This window comes from Leucopleurus acutus (assembly GCF_964270905.1).
Source record: "Leucopleurus acutus genome assembly, chromosome: 8".
In the NCBI taxonomy this organism is placed as follows: domain Eukaryota; kingdom Metazoa; phylum Chordata; class Mammalia; order Artiodactyla; family Delphinidae; genus Leucopleurus; species Leucopleurus acutus.
In genome coordinates this window covers 70802313-70825444 of record NC_139151.1, presented here as the reverse complement: position 1 = coordinate 70825444, position 23132 = coordinate 70802313, and the positions used below count along the sequence as shown (strand labels likewise).

The window sequence follows — 23132 nt, the reverse complement described above, 5'->3', positions numbered from 1 at the left end:
TTGAGCCAGGCTAATAATATGGGAGTTTGCAACATAGAAAAAGACAAAACAACTCTATTAGAGTGGAGTTTTAGAGCTAGCAAAAGAAAAATATAACAGACACTGAAGGTTGAGTGTCTGCCATAGGCCAGGCACATTATCGGTACTCTTTATAACAGTCTTGCAGGGTTGGAATTGTCTCCTCTTTTTACAGATAAGGAAACCAACACTCAGAAAGGTCATTAACTCTTTCAAGGTCGGGTACCGCCAGCGTGCGGCAGAGCTGGGGTTTGAACTGCATGCAGCCTGTATGACTGAATAGCCTGGGCTTCATGCTTTGAAGCCTGCGTGTGGCCTTGATGGAGAGTCTAAGCCCCTCATTGGACAGATGAGGAAACTAAGAGCCAGAGAGGTTGTGTATTTGCTCAGGGGTGTGAAACTAGTTGGTAGTAACAGAGCTGGTACCTCGGCTCCTATTACATTGCTTCTCTGCCAACTTCCTTTAAAAAAAGAGTTAGGGGAGGGGAGGCTATCTGGGTTTGATTTCCTCATTCAGTCAGGAGTTTGGCTTTAGTCTTTTCATGGTTATTGAAGTCCTGTGGAGCCACAATTAAAACTTCCTATTAACCATCAATCCTAAGTATTGGAGCCCCATGTTGGGGCTTGGGGAGAAGAGAGGCTTGCAGTGTGAGTTACTGGGTCAGAAGAGGTAATTTATGAAATGAGCTGGCCACTGAGTGGAGAGCCTAATGAAACATAGATCTTTTCAGATCATGATGGAAGATTTCGGTCTGTTAAATTCAGTGTTTGGAAAGGAGAGACCTCCCTCTTGCAAGATGTGAGAGCTTCCAGTTAACTCAGTTAATTCTGTGACTCCCTTGAGCCCAGCTCTGTCTGTGCCAGGCTCAGCCCCTTTTGGCACCTTTGGGCAAGGAGAACAGGTACTGACTGCCCCTCTGGGTGGTGGGTCTGAGGTTTGGCTGCATTTCAGTGTCTTTGCCTAGTTGGGTGTGTGAGTGAGTCAACTGTGGACAGTGGGGAAGCGGGGAAGGCCCTTCCTTGGTCTGCACCGTGCTCCCCAGGGCTGGTGGAGTCTCCTAGCCTGGGTGTAGGATCCTTTATCAGGGCCTGGGGGCCCCTGCCTCCCCAACTGTCTCTGGGGCATGTGTGATACTAGGGCTGCTGAAACCAGAAAATGAGAGCGGTTCTGCACAGCCTCTCCCTGAAGGTGGCGTGTGTTTGTGCTCAGGCTGTTCAGATAAAGGACTTCAAGTGCCTGCTCCATGGTATTGCTGTTCTGTGCTGCAGGAGATACATGAGAAATCAGTGAATGACTGCCCCCAGCCCTGTGGGAACTTAGGATCTTACTGGAGGTAGGGGGAGAGGGGGAGGAGAGCAAACACACCTGAAACAGTAGAGAGCAATGTGAGAGCATATAGCCAGTCACCAAATTGTAGGTTTCACACCAAATACTCTCCAAGTTCACAAAAAGGAGATACAGGTGATGTTTATATTATCCTCTGTGTGTTTTTAATCACTCAGTAATTGCCTCTAGGGTGTTTGCATTCCATTCTTTGATTCTCTCTGCCAAGTGTACTACCTCTCCTTTGCAGCAGTGAGGGGGAGGGGAGTTGCAGGGGAGGGTTAATTTCTCCAAATTATATTGTAACACAGTTGGGAGAGAGCCAAGGATTAAGCATTCGTACTATATTGGTGTCTGATGCTTCCTTCCTCAGGTGGTAAGAGCAGAAGCCACTGCCTTTTGATGGCTTATGACCCTTGTTTTTGTCTGTCTGTGATCCAAGTCCAGACTTCAGTAGGGTTAGCTAACCTATTTGGAGGCATGGCCTCGCTTTAAAGTAGGAGTCTCCTTCATCATTATTTCTCATTCATTCATTCAGCACATATCACAGAGCCAGACTCTGTTACAAGCTGATAATAGCAGTAAAAAGACAGGCAAGGTCCTTGCTCTCCTGGAATACACTGTTAGTTTGGGTTACTGATGATCAGCAAACACAGACATAAGTAAGAAAAATAACAGTAACAATTAAAATAGGGTGATGTGATATGAAGTGACTGGGAGCCTACTTCAGTGGGTGATTGGGAAGGGCTCTGAGATGATAATTCTGCCGAGGTCTGAATGACAAGGAACCAGTTAGAAAGTAAGGGGAAGAGCATCCAGTACAAAGGTTGTTAAGTAAGAGAGAGCTTGGTATTCAGGGAGCAGAAAGGAGACCGATGTGGCCAGAGCAGGATGGGGATGGAGGAGAGTGGTGCGAGAAGAGGATGGAGCTAGGCAGGGGTCAGATCATCTAGGATCTTGTAAGCCAAGGTAAGGAGCTTGAATTTTACTCTATGTGTGATGTGGAGCTGTTGTAGGGTTGAAAGGAGGAGTGTGTGTGATCTAACTGACATTTTAAAAGATCCGTCAGGCTTTTGATGAGTAGGGTGGGTGGTACAGAGGCCAGGGTGAAAGCAGGAGAGCAGTTAGGTGGCTGTGGTGATGACTAGTGTGCTGGCTGTAGACATGAAAAGAAGCGTATGAGTTCAGAGTATGTTTTTTAGATGGAGGCAATAGGACTTGCGAACATGTGATGTGTAGCGGTTAAGGTAAAGGAGTGGAGGATGACTCCTAGGTTGTTGGATAGCGATGCTGATAACGGACATAGGGAAACCTGGAGGAGGAGTATTGGATTTGGTGGGAGTGAGGGGAGGAGATTCATTCTATTTTTGCCCTGTTAAAATTTAGATGCCTGTTAGTCATTGCCATTGTCGAGACACAGCCAGGGGACTTCCCTGGTGGCGCAGTGGTTAAGAATCCGCCTGCCAATGCAGGGGACACGGGTTCGATCCCTGGTCCGGGAAGATCCTACATGCTACGGATCAGCTAAGCCCGTGTGCCACAACTACTGAGCCTGCGCTCTAGAGCCCTCGAGCCACAACTACTGAAGCCTGCCCACCTAGAGCCCGCGTACCGCAACGAAGAGTAGCCCCCGCTCACTGCAACTAGAGAAAGCCCGTATGCAGCAACGAAGACCAAACACAACCAAAAAACAAATTAAAAAGAAAAAAAAAGACACAGCCAGGTTCAACAAACATGAATTGAGTACCTTCTGTATGCTAGGCGTTGTGTGATGCCCTTTCATATATCCTCACAACAACCTTTTGGAAGGATATTATTATTATTTCCTATTTGCAAATGGATGAAATGAGGCTCAGAGACCTGAGGTGGCTTGTTCTGGTTTGAATCCAGATCTTCTGACCCCAGGACTCTGGGCTGACTTGTTGCCGAGGGTGGATATTGGAGGAGGCTGGTTAATACTGTGTTGGTGGCACTCACCTGGAGAGAGGATGGGGACCATATGTTGTCTCGCCAAGGCCTGATTCCCATGCTTCTGGAAGGAGGACCTGTCAGAGTCATGCCAGTGTGCAGCGAGCTGCTTGACATTTTCAAATAGTGCAAGCTCCAAAGACCACTTCAGTAACGTCCTCAGCCCCCTTAGGAAATGCCACACGAATAGCGGTGACACTTTTTACTAAATGAGCAATTTTGTAAAAGTGTTAAGTAAAATAAAACAAAAGTTTCTTAAGAAGTGTTGGGGGAATGTAGAGATGCCATTTCGACTGTTGGCCGCTGTCTCTTTACTCTGCAGCCCACATGGGAGCTGAAGGCGGGGAGGCAATTTCTTGTGTTTTTGGAGTTTGTGTTATTAATTCGGGGACCTAACTAGGAGTATTAGTAGGTTACCTGGAACCTTGGCTTTCTGGAGACAATGGGATTCAGAACAAAGATAGTAAGTGCCATAACAAGTCTGGAGGCAGTGCTGACTGTGGCTCGATGTCTGTAGGGTGACTCGTTCACAGCATTCTGAGAGCTGTATTGAGGAGCCAGAAGGTCCAGAGTGGCAGGTGCCGCCAAGCATACCAATGAGCAGAGCCTTGATAGAGGCCCCCCGTGGGCTTCAAGGCCGGATGCTTTCCTTACATTTTAAGTTGTCTCTTCTGCTCTTTATAGCAGGGGCCAGATAAGAGCTCGTGCTGGCAGAGCAGATCTGTCACACTCTCAGCATACCAATGCCACCACTGTCAGAAAAGCAGATTTACCAGGCTGCTCCGACCTCCACCCTTGAGCACCATTCACATAACTCCAGCACTTCTTGCCATGCCAGAAACAATGGCTGTGCTAAGTAAATTGGAACCTTTATGTTTAACCAACCAGAGTCACTGTTCACGTTATAGTCAAAATCTGTATGAATGGAAGAATTAATCTCGCAAAACTGTTGCAAGCAACTGTAGGACTCATTTACATTTTGACTAGCCCTGTCTGTGGCTGTAGGTGGGTTCTTCCTTCTAGTGAGCTCAAATCAGTCTCCGGTTCTCCCTGGCCCTCACTCTGTTCTCTTACCAAGTCTCCTGTGTTGGCTGTCATACTTCTTGAGGGCCTAACCCAAGTCCTTCCAGCCCAGGGCTTGTGAAGACGTGCTTGTTTACGTGGATGGTTACCCATGGCCTGCCTTTATGGGGCTTGTCCTTCCCTGCCATCTTCCACTCGTGCTCCCTGGTCCTCTCACAGGTGAGACTGGCTGCCCTTCAACCTGGAGGGCTGCTCCTGGGAGGAAGAGTGGGATCTGAAAATACAGGCTAGGTTCTGCTCTACCTCATTTGCCGAGTTACTTTCTCAGTAGTCTGAAATGCAACAGAAGCCCTTGTATGGAGGAGAGAGAGTTTCTGTGCTCCACTGAAACCAGCCACCTGGCTCCCGGCCGGGTCACCTACATCACTGTCAGGGAGCAAGGTGGCAATTCAGGTTTAAGAACAGGTATTTCAGGGGATTTGTCTGTGCCTGCTAACTTCATCTTAAGATAGGGTCATAGGACATGAGATTCTTCATGGGTTTTAGAAAATCAAAAGTCAGGAAATGGGGCAGGCTGGGGGCTTTTGGGCTGAGGGGTTAAGGACAGCAGGAAAAGTCAGAGGACTTTGCAATCTTCCAATGGGTGGGGGAAATCTAGCGTTCAATAGGCAACCTCCATTTGGTGAAGGTGAGCCTGGAGTGGTAGAAAGAGATCAGAAAGGTGGTGGGTGCAGGAACACAGGAGTTGACTGTTGTGGGCATGTCATTTCCCCTTTCTGGGCCTTTCCTCACCTGTGGCTTGATGTAACGAAACACAGCCTGCCCTGCTGGGTGTTTAGGCAGATTGAGTGAAATAGTCCAAGGACCTAACTCTTCTTCCTTTGCCAAAAAGTGCTGAACCAGAAGCTCTGCCATTAGCAAGCTGGGCGAGTTTGATCAGAAACCATCGAATTTTAAGACCTCAGTATTCAGGAGGCATTACTACTTTTTAAAAATTTTATTTAATTATTATTTATTTGGCTGCATCGGGTCTTCATTGCTGTACGTGGGATCTTCGTTGCGGCACGTGGGATCTTTAGTTGCAGCATGCAAACTCTTAGTTGTGTCATGTGGGATCTAGTTCCCTAACCATAGATCGAACCTGGGCCCCTCTGCATTGGGAGCTCGAAGTCTTAGCCACTGGACCACCAGGGAAGTCCCCCAGGAGGCATTGCTTTGATTCATCTCTTTTCTCAATGTATTGAGTCCTTTTTTTTTTTTTTAATTTAGTCTTCCAATAACATCCCGTGACCCACATCTTCATTTATTTTTGCATAATATAGGAATAAAAATATCTGTGCTGCCTACCTCAGTGGGTACTTGGGAGGGTCAAATACAATAATGAATGTGACCACACTTAAAACTTCATGTAAGTGCAGGAAATGGTGGTGATGGTGCTGTGGTTGATAACTGTTTTTAGCAAAAAGGGCAGCGTCCATATTAGGGAAGGAAGGCTGAGGAGCTGCCTCTAGGTCTGATCAAATGACAGCTATATTTTTGTCCACTTAAAAAAACTATCTTTCTTCTAATGTTCGGATGTGAAAATCATCACAGTGCCTACACCTTCCAGCTCAGGGTTCATTTACCCAAGACCCTGGGCTTATTTAAGCTGGTACAAGTTGGGTGTGGGGAGCCCAGGAGTTGCTATTCAGGTTGTACAGTGTATATGAAGGCATTGCTGGATGCCGGCTGCTGCTCCAAGCACATATAAGGTTTGCTCTTTGCTCACACCTACCAGAGATTCACCAGGCTGACCTTGGCATAGGACCAAAGGCTGTTTGGGGGCTACTGAGTGCCACACAGGTGGTGTCATTCAGAAGTTTGGCCCTGGGCATAAGGGGAGGGAGAGGAGGTAGCAGTAGATGCTGCTGTTTTTCAGATGCCTTGACTTTAGGGACTTACGATCTTGACCAGGAAGCTGCCAGCCCCACAGACTCCTAAGGGAAGGGGACAGCAGGTTAGCATGCAAGGAGCATCGAATTTAGAAATTGAAGACCTGGATTCATGGCCCAGTCTTATCACTTATTGACAAAGTTATCTTGAGCAAGTCTCTTAACCTCTCTGAGCCATTTCCTCATTCATAAAACAGGGGTCGACGGTGTTAATAGTTAAGATGTGTAAGAAAAGGCTTTGTAGAGGTAATCGTGGTTAGGAATTATTGTTATTCCCATTATGAGCAGAGCTTTTTTTTTTTTTTTTCCTCTAGGTAGAAATGAGGCAGGCTTAGGTAGAATGTTTTCAAATTCCCTGGTGAATGGAGATGGCTAAAAGAAACTGGGTGCAAATAAAGCCTAACCCATGAACACAATGCAAGGATTTCTGAAATAGGTGTTATGGGGGCCTGCTTCTCATCCTTATCCAGACGCTCATTCCTCAACTCTATTTTTTTTGGGAAGAACAGTCTGCTGCCTGCCAGATGAGGTCATAGGATTCCAAGGGCTTTGCCTGGAGCCAGGAGCTGGGAATTCGGAGGCCGGCAGTGGTTGGGAGGGTTGAGGGGGTGCTAGGGGTGGTGTGCAGTTGCAGGGCCAGGGAGTAGACTGGCCTGATAGCTCTGCCTATTTCACCTAGGGCTTATTAGGATTCAGGCTGCTCAGATCTCAGTGCCAGCTTTACCCAGACACCAGACGCAGGACGCTCTGACAGCTCCAGGGCAGAGTAAGGCAAACTTTGTAGGCTTAGAGGTTTTTTTTTTTAACCTTTATGCTATGCTCATTTAAACCTACTAATCTCTGGGGTGAGTCAGGGCTCAGTTTGGGGATGGGGCTGATATCTTAACACTATCGAACTGAGATGATATGTTGACTCTGACAAGAAAAAGCATTTTAACCGTCTGTATAAGGGGCCTTAAAAAATGACCATGCCCTTTGATTTAGTAATGTTACTTCTGGGACTTTAACCCAAGGAAATAATTTGAATTGCAGAAAAAGCCCATAAATGCAAAGATATATTGACTATAATAGTGGGGGTGGGGTAGGGGAAGCACCTAAAATATCCAGCATTAGAAGAATGTAAATCTTTCTAGAATGTAAGCACTGCGGGGTAAGGACATTTTTGTTCTCTCTATCTCTAGCACCTCAGGCAGTACCTGGCACACAGATGGCCAGTAAAAATTTTACATCTATATGATAAGACTATTTATTATTCACCTATTTCAAATGAAGACATCTTAATGACATAGGAAATTGTCTATGTTAATTGGATGTGAAAAAAGCAGGATACAGATTTCTAAATACAGTAAAATCATATTTTTAAAATAAAATGATAAAAAAAAAGAAAGCTAGGAAAGAGAAGAAACCCAGGTATATCTCTAGGTGGTGAGATCATGGGTGACCTTTTTTCTTTCTATATTTTCTAAAATTTCTAAAACAACTATGATTTTGCGATTGAGAAAAACATTTTAACATAAATCATATTCTTTAAAGAATAGAAAAAGCAGGTTAGGTTAGTTTATTCGTGTGGATCAGAGCAGCAGCCTCTAGAGCCAACTCCTCCTTCCTTTCAAAGAACCAGGCAGCCTTTATGAATACACAAAACACCTACACACTTCGGTTGTGTCTGTCAACTCGGCGTGGAAGCTGATCCCTTCTCACTTCAAAAGGGTGATAGAAACTCCACAGTGTTGAAATTGTACAGGTCATGTTGCAGAGACATGCCCATACATTTATATCCCATCACTGAAGTGAAGACATTTTGTAGTAGGGAGAAGAATTTTAAGAAGATAGATTTTTCTGGGTGGATGTTAATTCTTAGGATTCTTTTCCTGGTTCATGGGTTTTGGAAGCTGTTGAAAGTGCCATCTGCTTTCGTTCATTCTTGTTTTCAGCTCATGCCATCTTAAAGTAACTTTCGCTGAGTGAGTCAGTTTCTTGGAGTTAGCCCTTCATGGACTGTCTCTCTGAGATACAGTGCTGTCTTGGAGGCAAGACTTGCCTAGAATGGAAATCCCCACGTCTTAGGTGAGCTTTGGCGCCTGAGCTGGAAGTTTTTGGTTTTTCAGTGCAGCTGGCTTCTGGAGTGGTCTTACCCTGGGAGGAGTCTGTGTTGACCAGGGGTCCTCAGACATTAATGACCTATTGTTGTGTCTGTGAGCCTTTCCATTCACAGGATTTCTCATTCATTATCTCTCTTTCTCTTTAGCCATAACCAGCAGACCACAGCCTTCAGGCATCCTGTGAGTGGGCAGTTTTCTCCAGAAAATAGCGAATTTATTCTTCAAGAAGAGTAAGTACATTTGTATATTCTCCTTTTCCAGGCACAGCTTGGGAGCTTAAAGGCATTTGCTTAAAACAAAGCTTGTTGGACTGTTTTCTCTCTCAGACATAGGGGCTTGACGTGGGTTGTTTGATTCAAGGTGAAACTCGAGAATTTTGTTTGTCAGTCTCTAGACTTCTTTCAGCGGGTAGATGTGGAAGCGGGGAGATGATATGGGGATGTGCTGTGATGGTTATTGTCAGAGCCTCTTCATAGCTCCCTTTCCCCGAATGATCCCTTTCCCCTCAAGCGTCACCTAACACACTAGCTGTGCTCTGAGAGGACCCACTCACCTGTTGTGAGAGTACCTTAAATCAGCCTCAGGTCCGGCTGAACCAACCTCCTGAGGAGGCCTCATATAGGAGCCCAAAGCCAGGGCTTAGAAGAGAGGAGGGCTGGTGGCCCCCATTGTCCCTGAACATTTTGAGTCCTTTCTGCTTGCTTTCCCTAACACGGGCACCGTCTTGCCCCTCAGTCCCATTTCACCAGGGCCTCTGGGGTGCTCAGAGGTAGTTTGTACCACCCAGGGCTTGTCTGCTTAAAAATGCATGTACAGCCCACGCATACATTTTGGGGAGGTGTCCTCCCAAAAATGAAGGCAGAGAAATGTGTGCAAGTGTCTGTGTTCCCTTCTGATCATTTGAGATAGCTATGTTTGAAGAAAACAATTCTGTCTGAGAAACTAATAGAGATGTTGGCTTTAAGCGTTTTTTTTTTCTTTAAAAAAAAATACACACACATACATGTAATATATGTATAATGTGTGTGTGTGTGTGTATATATAATTTTTTTTTGGCCGCAATACACGGCTTGTGGGATCTTAGTTCCATGACCACGGATTGAACCCAATCCTTCGGCAGTGAAAATGCGGAGTCCTAGCCACTGGACCGCCAGGGAATTCCCAAGCGTTTTTTTTTCCCCCCTTCAAATCATTTTTCTTCTGTTCAGTCACCTAGATATGTTCAAATATAATCTTAAATTATCAGTATTTATATTTTTACAGCATTACCCTTTCTCAGTACTTAAACTTTTAAACTAACACGGAAAATTTCAAACATATACAAAAGTAGAGAGATACAGTAATAAATCTGATATATTCATTACCCATCTTCAACAGTTTCCAAAACATGGCTGATTTTATTTTATCGTACCCTCACCCTCACCCCTGGATTATTTTGAAGCAAATTCCAAACATACTATTTCATCTCAATAGTGTTTTCAACTTAGAATCATTATCCAACAGAACTTTTAAAACTAGAAATCTGTAATTATGATCATACTGACATTCCTTGCATGTTTACTCTGTGCTGGGGATTTTTATATGCATATCTCATTTAATACAATAATCCTGAGAAGTAGACTATCATCACCATCTTAGAGACGAAGATACTAAGACCCAAAGAAGTCACGTCACTTGCCCAAAGTTGCCTGGCTAGAAGTAGAAAAGCCGGGATGTCATCCCAGCCTGATCTCTTTTTGGTCAGTTCTAACGCTTGCCCTAGTCAGAAGCTGTTTGCTCAGTTATTTTGGTGCTCCTGGCCCACAGGACATGACAGCCAGACTGTGGGGCTTGTGGGGGGTTGGGGGGTGTTTGACTTTGAAAGCATTAATACTATTAGAGAAAGAGGGGATGCAAGGTAAAGATTGTCTTGTCTCCTACATTGAAAAAGACCTGCTGTGTAAAGACAAAGCCAGAATGTGGATTCTCTGAATTCCAGGTTGGAATGAGTTTGTTTATAGAATCCTGAAGGTTAGAAGCTCTTGGGAGGTTATTGAGTTCAGCCCCCCTCCTTAAGCATCCAGGAGACACGGGCGCCTGTCATTATTAAAGGTCTGGATGTAGAATCCATCAGAACATTTAGCTTGAGAAGTTACCAACTTTAATAAGAGCTTCTGGGGAAATGCACACTTTCCATCACTAAACACCTCTGTCACACACATCCTTTTTCTCATTGTTAACAGAAGACTTTATCCCTTGACCACTTCTGAGAAGGTAGCCTCTTTATCCTACCAAAATATCTCTGCAGCTAATCTCAATTCCATCCAGTTTCCAAGGAAAAGATATTCCTTCTTTTCAAGGGTCACTTTTCCCTCTAGATCCCGTTTCCTGAATGTCATAAGGGGTGCTTGCTCATTTCAGATGATGGGTACGACTATATGGCCAGACATTCCTTGAAGCAGACAGAATGTGCTTTAGGCGTTGAGAGGAAGGGATGATTCCTATGAACTGATGTGGTAATTGCTGCACTTATTCATTGAATACTTAGTCAGTGCCTACATGTGTCAGGGGCTATGCCAGACTCTGCAGTTATAGCAGCAAACAAGACAAATGTGATCCTGTCTGTGAAGAGCTTACGGTTGAGCAGGGAAGATAACTAAACAAGATATCACAAATGTGATAAATGTTCAGGATAGAGGGAACATAGGGTGCAATGGGAGTTGATAAAAGAGAGTTCTGACCTGGCTCAGGGATTGTGGAAGGCCTCTCCATGCTGGGAAAGGATGTTGTTTAAATTGAGACCTGTCCAGTCAAGGTGAACAACTTGTGCAAAGACGGAGAGGGGAGAGCATGGGGAATCTATACTAGTTGAGTTAGAATGAAAAACGAAGAGCACAAAGTGGATTCTGGAGATACTTGGGAGGTAAAATTGACAGGACTTGGTGATTGATTGGCTGTGATGGGGACGAAAGAGAGGGAAGACTTTCTTGAAATGTCTTGGCCCTAAACTGGAGGAAGGGGTAAGATTTAGATAAGAGAAGATAAGTGTGCACGAGTGTGAGGGTCATTCACAGCTGAGGGAAGTGTGACCAGCCTTGGCAAGAAGACTGACATGCCACTTCCCAGAACTTCTGCCGCTCGTGTCCTTGTCCCCATGGTGAGCCACAGCTGCCTCCCGCCTCTGCAGGAGACCCTCCAACACTAGCAGAAATAAGGCATTACCCTATACATCCACCAGAGGGCAGACAGTGGAAGCAAGAAGAACTACAATCCTGCAGCCTGTGGAATGAGAACCACATTCACAGAAAGATAGATAAAATGAAAAGGCAGAGGACTATGTACCAGATGAAGGAGCAAGATAAAACCCCAGAAAAACAACTCAATAAAGTGGAGATAGGCAGCCTTCCAGAAGACTGACATGTAATGGAGGTTTGTGAAGGAGAGATAAGGTTGGAGAGGGAGGTTGCAGCCAATTATCCAAATTGCTTCCTCTATCCAAATAGACTTGGCTTTTCCTCCAGGTAAATCCTGGGGGAGCTCCGGAGGGTGAGTGAGGCATGATTTGCCTTCCCAATAACCATTTTTAAAAACTGTGCTAAGGAATATGATTTCCACTTTGTTCCCTTAGAGGAGCTTAATTTTGTTGTGTAGCGTGTTATGTGGTGAGAAAAAAAAGGCTGAGATGACCATTTGTGTCTTTATATCAGCTCTCAGATTAATGTGTTGGGTAGAAAAAGGAAAACTGGCTCTTTTCTTTTCCTTCTCCAAAAGTCTGTTACGGTCACATTGACTCCTCTCGCCAGAGCCTCTGTCTCGGTTTCACCACTTTTAGAGCGGTGGTTCTCAAAGTGTGTTCTCTGAACCAGCATCCCCTGCGAACTTGTTAGGGATGCAGTTCTCAAGCCCCACCCCAGACCTACTGAATCAGAGATTCTGGAGGTAGGACCCCCATAAACTGTGTTTTAACAAGCCTTCAGGTGATTCTGATTCTGGTAAGAGTTTGAGAACCACTGATTTAAACAACCTGCTGTTCCCATCTCTCCTGAATTACTCCCAGATTCTTCTATTTATCCGTAAGTCTCCTCCAGATACCCCATCATCCTTTGGGCTGCAGTGGCAATCTCAGATGGATTTTAGTCAGATAATCTTGGGATTCCTTATCCTGTGAGAAGAAAAAAAACATTCTCCATGGTGACTACCTTTAGAGCATTACTGATGTGAACAGATAACCCATCTCCCTCACTGCTGGCAGGTGGGGCTCACCTGAGCTGTTTGGTATACCAGGTGCATGCCCACCAAAAGATTGTTTCCCATCTTACTGATTAGAAGCATGGAGAAGAGAAATAATGTGAAAGCTGTGATCTGGTGGATCTAGAGGACATAAACTCTGAATGTTCTAGTTTCTGTTTCAGTCATACAGGTTCAGTCAGGATAGTCTAGGGTCTGCTCTGGTAATAACAATGACAAATAAAATCTCAGTGACTTAGAACAATTAAGGTTCTCACTTTTGCCCCATGTGTCCATCATAGATCCCCTGAGGGGTTCAGCTCTGTCACCTTTACTGAAGGACCTGCATCTCTGTGCTCCCATGATTGCCAAAGGCCAGAAAAGGGAGACTTGGTGAATTGTGCACCGGCTCTTTCACTCACATCTCATTGGCTAAAGCGAGTCACATGACCACTCCTAACTCCAAGGGGGCAGGGAAGTGCTTTTCTACCAGGCATCTGGGGAGGAAATCAGAAATATTTGTTGGTCAGCACTAATGACTACACTTAATAACCCACAGTGCAGATTTATTAAGGGAAGCAGGACCTTTTGAGACTGTCGCTGACGCTGACGAGCATCTTTTGTTGCATGACTAGCGTTTGTTTTCTCATTTCACCTTTTCTGTTATGCTACTGAGTTCTTTGTTAGAACCCCCAAGGCAGGTGGGTATCAGTCAACAGGTCCTGCAGCCTTGACCCCCAGGGGAGATCCCTGCATACCCAAGCCAATGGGCATGTGGAAATTCCTCTTGGAAGAGCTGATATAAGCCCAGGCTGCATTAATAAAAATATAATGTGTAGAGAAAGGGGGGGAATAGTTCTGGTATACCATGGTGTTTGTGGACTACTTCATTAATTCATTCTGAGTTTATGGAGCCCCAGGGACATGCCAAGCCCCAGACGCTCTGATCTGGGTACTAAGTTTCAAGAGGGATCTTGAGCAATTGAGATATCCCTGAGGAGGGGAATCCCCTTATGAAAAGGGGTCTGGAAACCCTGTCCTATGGCCGATCATGTTTAGTCTTTAGGAGAGAAGATGAAGGAGGATGTGCTGTAAGTCTTCAAGAAGGGCTGGCAGGTGGAAGTGGGGTATGTTTATCGTGTGGCTGCCAAAGGCAGGCATCAGATCAATGAGTAAAAGTAAAAGGCAGGCAAATTTCAGCTCAGTCTCTAATTTTCTAGGAAGGAGATTTTCTATCATCCCTTGTTTCAAGATCTAGAATTTCATCTTTAACATTAAATGAAGTAATCTACTTCTTAGAATAAGAGTTGGCTTTTTCCACTAATAGTAATATTGATATTATTATTATTTGTGTAGCTAATACTTAGAATCCTTATGATTTATTGTCAGGTACTTTTCTAAGTGCTTTCCATATATTAATTTCCACAACAGTCCTTTGAGGAAGATAACGTTATTATCATGGCTACTGAGGCACAGAGAGGTTAAGAGTCTTGCCAGAAGTCACACAGCTAATAAGTGGCAGAGTTAGGATTTGAAACCAAGTAGTCTGGCTGCAGATGCTGTGCCTCTAACTACTACACCTACTGCCTCTCATTTCAGTGGTCTTCAGGAGACATTCCCCTTCCTTGGCTGTACTTAGGCGTTAATGTGTTGACTAAGTAGGCTACTGCTACTTAGAAATTTTAATTGTAATTGTATTTGCAGTAATGAAATTTGATCTAATAACTTCATGCTTGCTTGAAAGGAGCCAGCTTCCCCGGTAGTCTCTTCTCCAGAAAACATCCTCAAGCCTTTTTACAGGGCTTCAGTTACAGTGATTGGATCATTTGGTCTCTTCTGAAGGCCTCTTTCCTGATTCTCAGTGATTTTCTTGAATTGGGAGCTTGTGGCTTAAAGGACCACACCCAGGGGCCCTCATAGAGGCGGAAGCCTTGGCACAGAGAGCTCCCAGGCTGTGGTTTTGGTGGTTGGTGCCGTGCGCAGGAGCATTTACTCCTCGGTGCTGGGATGCCCAGGAAGCCACTGACAGACGCCTCTGCAGCTCTTGGGGAAGAGGAGAGAAGCATTCCGGAGCCGTGAGGCTGGCAACCGACTGACAGCAGGCTGTGTACACTGATCCCCAGGCTCTGTTAACCATTTGATGACGAGGTGGGGCCTGGTTGAGAGTATGCGCTCTGGAAGTTCAGAAGCCTGCTCTGCTCAGAAGCCAGCTGTAAGGCCCCCAAGATCACCTTGGAGTTTCCTAACCTGCCTGGCCTGTCTTTCTTTCCTGGGCAACCTAGGAAGTTTAGCTTGTTCCTTCCATTGAGGTCTGAGCAGCCCTTCGTTTTCTCATTGGACTGCTTAGAAAAAAAACACAGTTGGAATTGCTTAGAATTTCATGAGTGGTGTTTGGAGGATAAGACTTTAAAAGATACTATCTTGCTGAAGGTTAGACTTACCTTCCTGACCTTTGACCTCTTTGGGGGTTCACTCTGCAGGTTGCAGGGCAAGACTCTCCAAGGCATATGCTGATTATGCCTGGGGGTGGGGTATCTCCTGCTGCTAGAGATGGCTGTCTCCCATTCTTCCTGCAGTTTCAAGTTGGTGAAAGCTCGCAGTGAGAGATTAAGAGCCCAGGTTGGCAGAGGGGGTGTGCTACAACTCTGAGCTCGGAGAAGGAGTCTGTCCTGTAGCTCATCTGCTGAGTCCTGGGCTGTGAGGCTGATGTGTTGCTGTCTGTGGCTGATACAGCCAGCACCTTGTCTTTCCAGACTGGCAGTCTTGGGCTAGCTTTGCCTGTTGCATTTGGTTGCCATGGCAGCAGAAAAATGAGGAAAAATGGGAACACCTGGCAAGCAGATGCAGAAACTTGACTGTTCAGTTTTCCTTCCTGGTCTAAGAGACGGTGTTGGTGACAATCACAGGTAAGGGAAGAGGTGATGATGGTGTCCTTAGTTCATTCAGACACCTGGGTGTTGGCTTGGCTTTTGATGTTGATGTTTCGAAGGGCATTGGCACTGGGGATGCAGTCGTTGCCACACAGCAACCACGTCTCCGGCTGTCTGTGCTGAGGAAGATGCTGCAGTGGTGGCTTTGCTGTGTGTGGAAGGGAGGCTGCTGCTCGCACAGTGATTTTGTCTTCCTGTGACTGCCCTCCTTGACCTCCTCTCGATCTTGGAAGTACCCAGATCTCCATTAGAAAAGGCTATTTCCTACTGTGTAAAGTGGCTGCCTGGTTATCCAGGAGGAGCGCATTTGCTTAGAAAAGGGCTTGCCAAAGGCTGGGGTTAGAATTGTAGCATCTCTGAAACAGCAGAACAAAGGTGAAGAGGACAGTAGAGGTCAAAGTCTGGTTCTCCCTCGGCATAGACAGAGACATGGAGCCTGGACAGCAGAAGAGACTGGACCAGGCTCATATGGCAGAGCGGGACTCAGGCCAAGTTCAGGACAGTGCTTGGGTTTGAAGGTGGGAGAGAGGAGCCCTCGAAGCTCGCTGGGTTGTTGCTGTGCCTGGTGAGGGCTGCCTTTTGGGCTGCCGTTTGGTCTGGTTTCCAGCCCCCGAGGTGGTGTGGAGTAGGGGGAGGAATGGGAGCTTGTGTTCAAGAGAGGAGCTGGGGGTGAAGGGGAAGGAATGCAGGAAGCCTTAGCTGAGTAATGAGGCCACAGTCGCTGAATGAAAACCCCTGTCAGACAGCCTTCCCCGGGGTGTTGGGAGTGTGTACAGGGAGTGCTGGTGCTCCGTCTGTGTGTCTCTTTCTCTGGGAAGACGGGGTGTGGAGATGTCTGCCTGTTTGGGACAAGAACTTGTTTTATTCCTGCTTTTCATTGTGTATTGCTCTCCCCAAACCCCTTAGGGTAGTGGGTGTGAGCGGCTTAAAAAATGCTGGTTGTGCTGGTTGTTTGTGAGTGTGCCTGTTCTCATGCACCCAGTAATCTCAGCTGAGTTCTCCATGTAGAATCCTTGAGGATAGAGCATGAATTGGGGTGCCTATTTTTCTTTCTTTTTTTTTTTTTTTCAAAAAGGGCTTCAAATGCTTGGCTTTTTTAAGAAAAATTAATTAATTTATTTATTTTTGGCTTTGTTGGGTCTTCGTTTCTGTGCGAGGGCTTTCTCTAGTTGTGGCAAGCGGGGGCCACTCTTCATCTCGGTGCGTGGGCCTCTCACTATCGCGGCCTCTCTTGTTGCGGAGCACAGGCTCCAGACGCGCAGGCTCAGTAGTTGTGGCTCACGGGCCTAGTTGCTCCGCGGCATGTGGGATCTTCCCGGACCAGGGCTCGAACCCGTGTCCCCTGCATTGGCAGGCGGATTCTCAACCACTGCACCACCAGGGAAGCCCGGGGTGCCTATTTTTCTAGGAATTAATGGGACACAGATGTCATCTAATGATGTCTTCTTCGTAAGAGATTCCTGATTTCTCATAGCTTCCTAACCTCCCATCATAGCCTTGAAGACTCTTGACATTATCTTTCTCCTGGAGAAAGAAAGGGAGGCCAGCCCCGCAGCCACAGGGTTATTACACGTTAAAGAAGCCCCAGCGAAGGTGTTTATAGGGCTGTTTATAGGAAATGATTGCTGTTCAGAGGTTAATGGTCTGGTACCTTCAGCTTTCTGGAGAGAAGTGCCTTAGAAATAAAAATAAAGTAAACCTGAGATTTAAATTCTGGAGTCTCCACTGGTAACAGAGACAAACAGTGCTTTTCGTTGAGTGCAGTGCTTCGTGGTTTTCGAAGCGTCATTTCAGTCTACATAACCACCTTGTGAGACGAGAGTTCTTTTCACCTCATTTTGCAAAAGTGGAAATTGAGGCCCAGAATAGTGACGTGACTCTTGGAGAGTCAGTAAGCTGCAGAGCTTTGTTGAGATCCCATTATTCTGGGCTCGTGGTCTTTCCACCACCCCAGGATCTTCTTGGTTTGGGGGCTGCTCTTGGGGTTGAGAAGAGCAAAAGCCTGTTTCCGCCAGACCTTGGGACTTGCCGTGGGATGGTATCTCTGTGGCGAAGCCTAGGTTTTGGAGTCCAGCTTCTCTCTCGGGCAAGTCATTAATCTCTCTGAGCCTCAGTTTCCTCTTTGACAAAATGGAGAAGGTAAAACTGGCTTTGCAAGGGTAAGTGAGATAATGCAGGCAAAGTGCCTGACACAGCAGGTGCTGGACAAATACAGCCCGGTCCCTGGGCTTGCTGGACCTTGTGTACCCGTCCCTAAGGGTTGGTGATACTTGGCCTGGCGACCTACCTGTTGCAACAGCAATAGGGTCTTGCTGTGTCGCCGCTTCAGTCTGCTCCAGTTCCTGATGTTGACTGAGAGGCAGCTGAGGAGCCCATTAACCAAACTCACCTAAATTCAGACCCAGCAGAAAGGAGTGGCTTCTGAATTTATAACTTCTCTCTCTTACTACGTCTGACAGTGTTCTATGCATTTGCTCCTGGAAATGTAGGAAGCAGAAGCAGCTCCTTTTGTAGATGGGTAAATTGAGGGACAGAGAAAATGACTTCCTGCCCAGGTTCACCTGACACATCCTTGAGGAAGTTCAGAGTAGAATGAAGGTCACTTTCCTCCTGGGCTTCTCCAGACTGATTTTTGTGTGGTTCTAACTTCTTTTGTTCTTTTCAGAGGGGAGGCAATTGAGTTAAAACTCTAGCTCACTGTTTTGAACTTCAGCCCACACCCCTCCGGCAAATAATCAGCATTCATGTAGCCCAAGTCAAGGAAAGAGAAGTCTTTGTTCAAATCATCCCACTGTACTTTGGGATTCAGGATAGCACAGAAACCTGGCACACAGGCTTTTAAGGTAATCGATTTTATTGAATGACACTGAGTCTGCCTTCCCCTCGTGTGTGCAGCTTTTTGTCGCCTCTGCCTGTCGGCATCTGTGTGGCTCATGTGCCTGAGGGCATGCTGCCGGGAACCGAACCACCTTCACAGCTGCTCAGCTCAGGGCCACAGACTCCTCTTCTCTTCTCTGGGGGAGGGCGCTGTTCTTGAGTAAGACCTGTCAGGAGTCTGGGGAGTTGAGGACAAATCAGTGTCTGCCCTGTCAGACTTTTAAGTGGGGAACACACCTGTAAGACGTAACTGGCTGGAGCAAATGTGCCAGAATGCCCACGTGCAAGCGATTGTTGCTCCTTTCAGAGTTGTCTCTTCAGGAGGCTACACACATGCTCCACTGATGTTCCCACTGCTCAAAATAACGTGGTCAACGACCTCTAGCAGTTTCCATCAGAGCCACCTTTTCAGCCGAGTGAGAAAATTGTTTTTGAGACATTTTTCATATCCTCGTTTTTGAATACCAAATGGTGTCCCAAGGGTGACCACCATCGTTTTTTGGGTTTTTTTTGTTTTAAACCAGTTGAAATTCCAGATAACTTTTAGTGATTTCCAGAAGTGATAGTCACCCTTGGAGGGACCTAAGAGACCATGGCCCACGCTGAAGAGATTCAGAGGAACATCCTCTGTATGCAGATCTTGTTACTTGGCCAGGTGGGTAGCTGTGTGCGCCTCGTTCTTTCAAAGAGTCAGGTCAGGGACTGCTAGGTAATGGTTGAGTCTGTTGCTTGAGTGGGGAGTCCTGGTGAAGACACGCTCCCTGTTTGTAGAGATGACATGGTCCCCTCTCTGGGGCAGATTTAGTTTGGACTTCAGTCCTGTCTGCTAATAAGGCAGCTTTCTCTGGATGTTGCTGAGCAGAGGGCTCTATAGTCATGGAGAATGAAGTTGTCTTCATGTGTTTCTCCCTGTCCTCATCCCGCCACCCCTGTCCCATCCCTCACTAATGTTCAGTGTTGGGGCCACAAACAGTCCTTTACCAGCTGAAATCTGTTCATACCTGGCTCTCCAGGTGGTAGCCGTACCTTCTTTCCTCACCTACCCAAGGCTGCAAGGAAGTCATCTTTCTTCCTGCACTTGTGGCTGGAGGAGCTCCCCGGCCAGCCAGCATCCCAGAAGCTAGTGTAGGGAGGGGACATGGGGTTAGAATACGGAAGATGACTACAGTTAGAGCTCAAGATTGTAAGGTGCAGAAATGGCAAAAGTGGTGGGCCTCTGTCCCGGATTTCCTGAGCAATCACAAATCCAGATAGTCTCTTCTTTGCCTCACAGAGTAGTGATGGCATATCTAGTTGATGGAATGTGATGCAGTCATTTAACATGACATGGATGAGTTTAAAAGAAAGTAGAGGGTCTTCCCTGGTGGTCCAGTGGGTAAGACTGTATGCTCCCAATGCAGGGGGCCCGGGTTCAATCACTGGTCAGCGTACTAGATCCCCCATGCCGCACCTAAGGGCCCGCGTGCTGCAACTAAAGATCCCACATGCCGCAACTAAGACCTGGTGCAGCCAAATAAATATTTTTTTAAAAAAAGAAGAAGAAGGGCTTCCCTGGTGGCGCAGTGGTCGAGGGTCCGCCTGCTGGTGCAGGGGACACGGGTTCGTGCCCGGGTCCGGGAAGATCCCACATGCCGTGGAGCGGCTGGGCCCGTGAGCCTGCACGTCCGGAGCCTGTGCTCCACAACAGGAGAGACCACGACAGTGAGAGGCCCACGTACCGCAAAAAAAAAAAAAAAGAAAGAAAAAGAAGAAAGGAGAAGATGTTTATATTACAATAAGTTTAAAAATCAACATGCCAAATCGTAAACACAGTATGATCACAATTATATAAAAACAAAAAAGCACACATTCCCCCCCCCCAAAACACAGGCATATAAAAAAGAATGAAAGTAAATATACCAAGTATTAAAAATGACTTTTCTGTGGGTAACAGGACTATGGTGATTTTTTTCTTTCGTTTTAGCTGTTTTCTTATATTTCTCAAGTATTCTGTAATAACCGTCATATCAGTGTCTTAAATGGGAGCCAATTAAACTTGATAAAATCCCAAACAAACCTTTCTTACTGTTGGACTTTGTGTCCTGAATTTTGGCTTAGAGATACAGCTGCCGTGACTGAGATAACCTGAGAACTCTTCTTCCTTGTCTCAACCTCTGTAAATCTGAAGTCAGGCAAGCCCAGGTTCCAGGAAGACGTTTCGGGCATAGTTCTGTCTGGAGGCAGGGGCTGGACAAGGCAGCCTCTCAGAGCCCCTTCCCACCCCCGGTTGGCGATTATCTGTGCTGCACACAGCTTCTGCCAACACTGAGCGGACTCTAAGTGTGGTGACATTCTCTGAGTGGGGAGCAGTAACAAAAGTCTGGCTGGGATGGAGGCCGGGGGCGGGGAATCTGGAGTGAGTGCCTGAGCTGACAAGGAGCCAGTGATCTTTCTGCCTGGTGGGACTTGCACCTCCAGCTGCCAAGCATCCGGCAGGGCCCAGCCGCTTGGAAAGCTGGTGCCCGCTGCAGTGGTCCTGCTGCTGGCACAGCTCAGAGAGCACGGGGGTCACAGCTACTTCCGCGAAGGACTTCCCTAATGGTACAGGGTGTCAGGTCTCTGTCTTGGGGTGTGGGAAGGATCACTTATCCTTTGAGCAGCAGTGATTTTGAAGGAAGCAGCGTGTCTGCAGGGTGGAAACTAGGATTTTCCCTCGTAGCACCCGTGTAAAAGTGAGCCTGGCGAACAGACATCCAGAGCGTATCTTCCTCAGCTGTGTCTTGCCTGGATCCTCCATCTCCATCTACTCAGGGCCTTAGCCCAGGCCTCCAAATCGGATTTTCTCCACTCCTCAAGCTAAAAGCCTCAGTATACTGCAGCTACCCGGGTCCTGTTGCCCATCAGAGCAGCAGACAACCCAGCCATAGAATGCTGGGACTTACACTTTGAGGAAGGCTTAGGGATCCTAGAGTTAGCAGGGTCTGGGAAACAAGCGTTGAGCTGTTTAAGGATAGGGATTGGATTGTGTGGAGTCATTCTGCTGCCGCTGCTGCTTTGAAAGACTCTGGCAAATGCTGGGGCTCCGTGGAGGCAGGTAAGAAGGGTTCTCTGTGATGGCTCTTAAGTGCTGTACCATGAAGTTCCCAGGGCGCTGGCCCTCCCAGGGCAGGTGGACCTTCTTGGTGGGACGCATGATGTTGCTGGATGCCGATGGGGACACATCAAGGGGAACCTAACTGGGGATGCAGGCGTGCTTCATTTCTTCGTGCTCTCCAGGCATGGCACAAGGGGTTAATATCTTCAATGGCTCTATTTTGGGGCTAATGGAGTGTTCCTAGAATAAGACTCTTTGTTGAGTAATCTATTTTGGGAGGCAAGCCCCACTGGCATTTATGTAAGCGATTCTGTGTATCTGGGGGTGTGGATGTGTAAGCAAGTGGTTTCTTGTTACTAATTAGAAACAGCTTCTTTTGAGAGCGAGGGGAAATGGAGGTGTGTGTGTGTGTGTGTGTGTGTGTGTGTGTGTGTGTGTAAGGAGTGTGGATTGCTTTTGCTGTAAAGAGTGGGGTAAACCGTGTGGGCCCATCTGATGGGGCAGTTGCCACAAACACCCGAGTAAGAAAATAAAGGTGGGGACCTTGGGACAGCAGGCAGCAGTGACCCGGCCCCTTCGTGGGGTGTCAGGCTGTGGAGATTGCCCATCTGTCATGCTCTTGATTCCCTGAAGCACGTGGGTAGGCTGGGTGTCGTGGCCCTCTAACAGCAGTCTGGAGTTAGGTGGTGTCTAGAAGATCTGTCTTGGGCTGTTTAAGGTCCACCAACCAGTTCTAACCTGAAATAAATCTCAGATTCCACTTCCCATTGCGACCTGGCCACTTAATCACTGGATTCCCTTCTGTCTCCCCACAGGCCAAATCCGCATATGTCGAAGCGAGAGAGAAACCAAAGACCGTCCAGCATGGTCAGTGAAACGTCCACGGCTGGGACCACTTCTACCGTGGAGGCCAAGCCTGGCCCCAAGGTGAGCTCCTGGCCACTTCCCCTCTTCTGCATTTTGCCAGGCCCCTTTGTAGCCAGAAACCCGTTTGATCTTCACCATAGTTTTGTGAGGGAGACATGTAATAAGTATTCTCCCCAGATGACAGATAGGAAATTGTGGCCAGTTGGGGTTATGTCACATGTCCAAGAAAACAGGTGATTGCTGACAGAACCAGGACTGACATCTACGGCCTTGGCCGCATTCTTCATTTTCCTGTCGTGTCTTTGGAGGGCCACACCTCTGTTCACATGTGTGTCAAAGACTGCATGGTGAGATTCACAACAGAAGGGCCCAGAGGTTTCTGTGCCCACGATATGGAAGCATTGACTGAGGAACAGGGAAGAGAACCAGCATTGCAGAGAAGGGGAGGGTGCTGAGGAATGAACCAGATGGGAGGGGTAAATATCTGGAAATTGGCAAATTCTGTGACCAGAGTGTAGCATTTCTCCAGAAAGCCATAGGACATATTAGGGCCAGAAGCTGCTGGTGAAAGTTGATTGAAAAATCCCTTTACGTTTTTTTTCCTCTGTGACCCAAACAGGAAGCTTGCTAGCTCTTGCACCCACCTTTTAACTAGGATGCTGCGGCCATGTGCACTCCCATTCTCTGTCTTCTTGCTGTTCTTTTGATCAGCGGGCACTGCTGCATAGATGACGGCACAGGGAGCCTACAGCCCTCCTATCGTGCAGATGCTTCTTGGGCCTCCCCAAATCCCCCTTGCTGCTAGAGTTCAAG

The 23132-nt window shown here is 46.8% G+C and overlaps 1 protein-coding gene across 7 annotated transcripts in view; it reads left to right on the top strand.

Annotated features, from left to right (window-relative positions):
- PLEKHA7 (pleckstrin homology domain containing A7) overlaps positions 1 to 23132 on the top strand; it is a gene marked incomplete at its 5' end in the record, with an annotated part of 210850 nt that overhangs the window by 118269 nt on the left and 69449 nt on the right. For all 7 annotated transcript variants that reach the window (XM_082843986.1, XM_082843985.1, XM_082843984.1 and 4 more), the window contains 2 exons: positions 8513 to 8596; positions 22268 to 22379. In XM_082843986.1, coding sequence (XP_082700112.1) covers positions 8513 to 8596; positions 22268 to 22379 — 196 coding nt within the window. The remainder of the gene's footprint in view (positions 1 to 8512; positions 8597 to 22267; positions 22380 to 23132) is intronic.